The sequence below is a fragment of the Mus caroli genome, unplaced genomic scaffold (genome assembly GCF_900094665.2).
Source record: "Mus caroli unplaced genomic scaffold, CAROLI_EIJ_v1.1 scaffold_17896_1, whole genome shotgun sequence".
Taxonomy (NCBI): Eukaryota; Metazoa; Chordata; class Mammalia; order Rodentia; family Muridae; genus Mus; species Mus caroli.
In genome coordinates this window covers 1-7,640 of record NW_018389183.1, presented here as the reverse complement: position 1 = coordinate 7,640, position 7,640 = coordinate 1, and the positions used below count along the sequence as shown (strand labels likewise).

At 43.5% G+C, this 7,640-nt stretch overlaps 1 protein-coding gene across 1 annotated transcript; it reads right to left on the bottom strand.

Annotated features, from left to right (window-relative positions):
• Window positions 1–880: 880 nt before the first annotated feature.
• On the bottom strand, window positions 881–1,910 carry LOC110287988 (cancer/testis antigen 1-like). Its single transcript, XM_021154458.2, has 3 exons — window positions 1,558–1,910; window positions 1,122–1,250; window positions 881–961 (listed from the first exon to the last, which is right to left on the bottom strand). Exons 1-3 carry the CDS (start codon window positions 1,908–1,910, stop codon window positions 928–930), a joined length of 516 nt encoding a protein of 171 aa, XP_021010117.1. The 3' UTR covers window positions 881–927.
• Window positions 1,911–7,640: the final 5,730 nt, after the last annotated feature.

The following is a 7,640-nucleotide window of genomic DNA, read 5'->3' as shown; positions in this document are numbered from 1 at the left end:
AAGAAAAGGAAAGGAAAGGAAAGGAAAGGAAAGGAAAGGAAAGGAAAGGAAAGGAAAGGAAAGGAAAGGAAAGGAAAGGAAAGGAAAGGAAAGGAAAGGGGGTGCTGGTTGCAAGCTAGATGTCCCATCACCTCCCTGAAAGGAAAGTGTCCCTTTCTGAATTCTGTTGACCTGGTCAGGTCATTCATCAGGGATTCCTTTTACTGCCAGAGACTTCCTTAAGTGGCACAACTGCTCTACCAACCGAAATTGGTAAGCTTTAATCACTGGATTCTCTAACAAATAAAACAAAATAAAATAAAACAAACAACAAAGTAATCCAGTCCCCTTGAGTAGACATCCCCACTCTACATCTGGCTTCCATATACAAAGCATACATGTTTGTATACACACAAACACATGTATGTGCAAATATGTGATCCTCACAAAATGAACCAGTACATATACAAGCATCTGAATTTGTAAAATATTGTCAATAATTTGTGTTGCTTGCATGAAATTACAGAATTTAATATTCCTTCCATATCCCAAACTGTCTTACATTACTTTTGACTACTCAAACATTTAAATTCCAGAACTTTTTCTCCACTGGAGCACACAGATGAGAAAATCTGGAGGTTTCTGCCACTGTAAAGTAAAATCAGATGAAAAATATTTACTATTTTTTATTTTGTTCAGTAACATTTAAACACCCATTCCTTTAGTAACTGAAAGACACTGATATGGAGCGCACAGCATTGAAGCGCTGAAGTTTAAGTTCAAAATAACAACTACTCAAAACAGGAAACACTGACTTTTCTTGTATCTGGTAACATGTTAGGATTCACGACTTCTTCCTCGTCCTCGTTTGACAACGGCCACAAACTCCAGGCGCTGAATGTTTCTCATCACCAGCGAGAGCTGGTCAAGGAAAGTGTTGATGGAAATTCAGAAGAGGACAGGGTCATCAGTAGTCCATCTACTAAAATTGAGAGAAGAGACACCGTCGGAGAAATGATGAAGGATCTGTTCAGGTCCGCCACCCCAATGTTTTCCTGCTTACTTAAAATCCATCCAGTGTCTCCCTTAGGGCACCACTAGAGTGGACACTGCCTCCCAACCTTGATGCCACCCCTCCTGACACAGCCAGGATACTGTCATTCACTGTGAACTCCTGTTGAACCATCGCTTGCTGGGGACGGGCATTGGCGACCAGGGATCTGCGGGCCATGTCTGCCTCCACTGCAGTCCTGAAAGGCACTGTTACAGAGCTGGGAGGAGATAATGTTAAGGCACCATCCACTGCATATTATACCTTTGCCTGGATAGACCTACTAGGCCTGCCTGGCAAAGAACCCTCCTGCAACCAAAGCCCAGTCATCTACCTCCCCAGTGGTTCTCGTCTTGTTCTACACGCTTCAGCCCTCTCAGGCAAGGAGTCTCCTTGTCCTGTCACAACTGCCCACACTGCACCTGTCTGTCCCATCCCTAGTCAGCTGTGCCCCGAAAGCCTTTCATGGAAGTTTTAGCCTCCTTATCTTCCGGTAGGCCCTGCCACGGTCTCCGTGGAAAGGATACAACTCCAGGAGTCGATTTCCAGTTGATGCAGTATCTCCGCTGGGCCCAGGGACAAGTGTCGCCTGCTCGCTGTGAGGAATGACAGCTGCCTCTTCAGNTGCTGCTCCAGACCCTACAGCACTCCCTGGGCTGGGGCTGCCTGGAGCAGCCTGACTTCCAGGAGCAGCCGGGGTCCCAGGAACAGCTGGTCTCCCAGAATCTTGTGGGCAACTCTGAGGGACGTTGCCATGATCACCTTCAGTTGCTGAATTTTGAGAGCTAGCCTGGGCATCAGGAGCTTGAGGCCTCCGTTGGCTATCCTCACCTTCTTCAACCCCTGCTCTCCCATCTAAGCCCTCAACAGGGTCCTGCATGACTACTCTGGCTTTTCCCTCAGCTCCCCAATCCAGTCACTAACACAACCGTACCACTCTCTCAATTTGACTAAGAAAAGGATGTTCCCGTGCCAAGCGCAGGCAGTGGGTTTATGCACCAAACAGCATGTGAGACTCACTGCGCATGAGCAAACAAGATCTCGCGAGGGTTGGTTCCCTTTAACCTAGTGTTCTGTCCAGACTCTGTGGGGAGGGCGGGGAAAGGGGAGCTCAGCATCTCTGAGAGCCAGAAAAGTACAGCTGTTTCACACAGCTCCTTCTCAGGGGACTTGTATAGGTTGTATAGGGACTTATATGGGACCCTTCAATATAGGCTTCTTCCAGGCTGCTCCACCCACGAATGGCATTGATCCTAACAAACTTGAGGCTTTGGGAAGCTCAGTCAGGCAGGTATTCAGAGAACCTGTGCAAGTTGACTGACCAGCGTCCCTAACAACCTGACCTGATAGGACTATATTGGTTCTGACCTACTGCTCCACCCAAACGTTTCTGCATTGACTCATGACATCCTCACAAACAATTACAATTCAGTTCTCTTCATCTGGCATTGCCTAGTGACACTGATTAGTGTGATTGAAAGGGTAAGCTTATCATGGCCCTCGATTACTGTGTTCCATAAGCAGGGTGGGCATATAGAAACCATCTGTTACAGCAACAGCCTCTGCTTGGAGTCCAGGACACAAGCTTGCCCTTGTCATATGGAAGAGATGTATTTGCATGCTCAGCAAAGCCACAAGTGCTTTGAGGGGTAGAACTTCTCTGTGTTTTCCGCGTTGGGGAATTGTGTTTCCTGCTTGGAGGCAGTCGGGTGATGAGGGGTTCTTAGGGTGTGGAAGAAGTGTGAGTAACATTGCAAGCTGATGACCAAGATGCTGCTATGGCAGAGGTGGCTGCTACAGCTGCTACAGCTGCTACAGCTGCTACAGCTGCTACAGCTGCTACTGCAGCAGTTGGAAATATAAGACAAGGATACTCTGCTAGGTCTTGAAGCCAGAGTTAACCACTGGCCTTTTGGTACCTAAGTGGAAGGAGCCTCAATTTAGACCCCCCCACCAGACTCAGAAGTACCTTATATTCTTGCCATGAGTGGAGATGCCCTATTGGAGTCCAGCGGGCAGGGTGAACTCGTACTTGTAAGACATCCTTTTCTGGGTGTGTGTGAACATCCTCAAAGATGTTCTGTTCCATTGGGCGAGTCAGAGCTGGATGGATGCCTCAGGTCTACAGCAGAGGGCTAGGAGGAAGATTTCTTTATGTGTACCCTATTCAGTATAGTCATGTAAGTGGGGGGATGTTTGGTGTTGTTATCAACTACATAGGGCAGTCTTGGAAGAATACAGCCAGGGAAACTGGAAAAACAACAAATTGGGGGTTGGCAAAAGCTCAGACTTTGGTGGTGCCAAATTTTGGGCAGAAACCTGAGTGCAGCTCTGGAGTATTTAGGTGCTGTGTGACACTATTACTGGGGACATGTGAATCAACATCTTCTATCACATATAGGGAATAAACAAAGATCCAAGTAAGGTCACTACAAAAATCCAAATTGGTGAGACAACAAGTTAATTTATTGGGGGTTAGTTACAGGAGCAGAAATGACTCAAAGAAAGCTGCATCACCAAAGCATTGGTAGCAGGTCTGGAAACCTGAAGAGAACCTCTCAACTTGCAGCCAGCTTAATAAGCTAGAAAATGTCTCTTTCAGGTTAAGGTGGTCTGAGCTTCTTTCAAGGAACTTGGCTGATCTCTTCTTCATTTATGTGGCTCAGCTAGTCTGAGACTCTTCATTGTGGCTCAGCTTGTTTGAGATATGCTCTGATCAGTCTTTACAGCTTATGTATGCTTGAGGGAGAAGGGGGGGTGCTAGGCAGTTTCAGGGATATCCTAAAGTCTTTTGAGTTATTTACCTGATTTTAAAAAGCTTCCTTGCAGGATGGAATTTTCACCCATCTTTTTTAACATCCCATGTCTTAATAAGCTTCCCTACAAGATAGAGATTTTATATCAGAGAAAATTATTATACAGGTATCATGGTGATAGGGAGGCCTGAGATAAAAGCAGCATCTGTATCACACTGTGCCCTAAGCAGACCTTTATTACCATCCTCCTCCTGGTACCTTTCTCATCAGAGACAGCCTTTCACTATCTGTTTCTACAGGACCGGGCTTTTCAAAGTGCAGTGAAGAGAGAACTCAGTGTCTGCTGGCATACTAGTGATGTTAGGACACAAAGAAGTCTGGGTAGGCCATGGTAGCCTGTGGCCGGGTTAACTCTGCATCAGTAAGGTCCTTATGAGATGTCAGTGAGATCACTCAAGAAGGGATAGGATCTAAGAACATACCCTGATGGAAAGAGCCTGTTCCCACCAAAAGTATCACCAGAAGTAAATGCAAATTCATAAACTTTCTTCTCCTCAACCTCAGTTTGAACTGATTGACTGCTTAAGACTCTGAATACTTGGAAATTTCCATTACTTTCTGCCTGGACCATGCAGCAATTTTTGGTTCTCACTTTATTTTTTGAATAGGCCTCATCTAGGCAGAGGCAGCTGAGTATAACCTAACATCACTTAGACTGAGCATTTTCCTCTCCCTCAGGAGATTGTGTTTAAGCACTGGCTGTCACCTCACCTTGGAGGCCTAATTGCTGGATTGCATTGGTCCTTTGGGACACCCTACCCTATTTTTGGAGGAAGGTGCTTAACTTAAAACCAAACAAAATAAAACAAAACAAAAACTGGGCTACTTATTGCTATCTGAGTTTCTTTTTAACATTTTCCCTTCCATATTTTCTTGGAGTTTCCTTGATTTGAAGGGAAGTGCCAGAATCCAGATGATCAGGTAGTCTCCAAGAAGGCAATGTTAGTAAGTAGAAGAAATCAGTTCTGTGTTGTACTGTCTTACTCAGGGTTTTACCGCTACGAACAGACACCATGACTAAGGCAAGTCTTATGAAAAACAAAATTTAATTGGGGATGGCTTACAGGGTCAGAGGTTCAGTCCATTATCATCAAGGTGGGAGCACAGCAGCATCCAGGCAGGCATGGCACAGGCAGATCTGAGAGTTCTACATCTTCATCCAAAGGCTGCTAGTGGAAAACAGACTTGCAGGCAACAAGAGTGAGGATCTTGTGCCACACCCACAGTAACACACCTACTTAAACAAGGTCACAACTGTTCCAACAAGGAAACACCTCCAAATGCTGCCACTCCCTGGTCCAAGAATATACAAACCATCACATGTCCATTAGCACAAATTACTGTTTATATTTTGAGATCTCTTCTCACTTTCTATCTTGAATTTTTCCTCTTTTCTCCATTTTTTTGGTTAAAAACTGAAAAATGTGGAAAATGAGAAAGGCACACTATAGGACCTATAATATGGTGAGAAACCCTGAAAAACGTGGAAAATGAGAAACGCACACTGTAGGAACTGGAATATGGCTACAAACACTGAAAAACGTGGAAAATGAGAAATTCACACTGGAGGACCTAGAATAGGGAGAGAAACCCTAAAAAACATGGAATATGAGAAAACACACTGTAGAACCTAGAATATGGCTAGAAAAACTGAAAAAATGTGGAAAATGAGAAACACACCCTGTGGGACCTGGAATATGGCTACAAACACTGAAAAACATGGAAAATGAAAAAAGCACACAGTAGGATCTGGAATATGGCTAGAAAAACTGAAAAAATGTGGAAAATGAAAGAGAAACACACCCTGCATGACCTGGAATATGGCTAGAAACACTGAAAAACGTGGAAAATGAGAAATTAACAGTGTAGGACCTGATATAAGGTGAGAAACCCTAAATAACGTGGAAAATGAGAAATGCACACTGTAGGACATGAAATATGGCGAGAAACCCTGAAAAAAGTGGAAAATGAGAAAGGCATATTAGAAGACTTGGAATATGGCAAGAAACTCTGAAAAACATGGAAAATGAGAAACCCACAAGGTAGGACCAAGAATATGGTGAGAAACCCTGAAAAACGTGAAAAATGAGAAACGCACACTGTAGAACCTGGAAAATGGCGAGAAATCCTGAAAAACGTGGAAAATGAGAAATGCACACTGAAGGACCTGGAATATAGCGAGAAACCCTGAAAAACGTGGAAAATGAGAAACGCACACTGTGGGACCTGGAATATTTTGAGAAACACTGAAAAATGTGGAAAATGAGAAAGGCACATTATAGCACCTGGAATATGGCAAGAAACCCTGAAAATTATGGAAAATGAGAAATACGCATAGTAGGACCTGGAATGTGGCAAGAAACCTTGAAAAATATGGAAAATGAGAAAGGCACCCTGATGGACCTGAAATATAGTGAGAAACCCTGAAAAACGTGGAAAATGAGAAAAGCACTCTGTAGGACCTGGAAAATGGCGAGAAAACTTGAAAAACTTGGAAAATGAGAAATGCACACTTTTGGACCTGGAATATGGCTAGAAATACTGAAAGATGTGGAAAAGGAGAAACGCACCCCGTAGGAGAGGAATATGGCAAGAAGTACTGAAAAAACGTGTAAAATAAGAAACACTCACTGTAGAACTTAGAATATGGAAAGAAACCCTGAAAAACGAGTAAAATGAGAAAGGCACACTGTAGGACCTCAAATATGGCAAAAAACACTGAAAAACGTGGAAAATGATAAACGCACACTGTGGGACCTAGAATATTTTGAGAAACACGGAAAAATGTGGAAAATGAGAAAGTCACATTATAGCACCTGGATTATGGTGAGAAACCCTGAAAAACGTGGAAATTGAGAAAGGCACACTGCAGGACCTCGAATATGGTGAGAAACCCTGAAAACTTGGAAAACGAGAAATGCACACTGTGGGACCTAGAATATTTTGAGAAACACTGAAAAAGGTGGAAAATGAGAAAGGCACATTATAGCTCCTGGAATATGGTGAGAAGCCCTGAAAAATTTGGAAAATGAGAAAGGCACACTAGAGGACTTGGAATATGGCAAGAAACCCTGAAAAAGGTGGAAAATGAGAAAGGCACCCTGAAGGACCTGGAATATGGCAAGAAACACTTAATAACGTGGAAAATGAGAACGCACACTGTAGAAACTAGAATATGGCGAGAAACACTGAAAAACGTGGAAAATGGAAAGGCAAACTGTGGGATCTGGAATTGGGCGAGACAACCTGAAAAACATGGAAAATGAGAAACGCACACTGCAGGACTTGTAATATGTGGTGAAACCCTGAGAAACGAGGAATATGATAAAGGCACACTGTAGGACCTCGAATATGGCAAGAAACACTGAAAAACCAGGGAAATGAGAAACGCACACTGTATGACCTGGAATATAGCAAGGAACCCTAAAAAACATGGAAAAAGAGAAACACACAAGGTAAGACCTGGAATATGGCAAGAACCATGAAAAACGTGAAAAATGAGAAAGGCACACTGTAGGACCTGGAATATGGCAAAAAAATTGAAAATTGTGGAAAAAAATTGAAAAATGTGGAAATCCTGAAAAACCTGGAAAATGAGAAATGCACACGGTAGGACCTGGAACATTTTGAGAAACACTGAAAAAGGTGGAAAATGAGAAGGGCACATTATAGCACCTGGAATATGGTGAGAAACCCTGAATATTTTGGAAAATGAGAAATGCACACTTGTANGACCTGGAATGTGGCAAGAAACCTTGAAAAAGGTGGAAAATGGGAAAGACACCCTGAAGTAC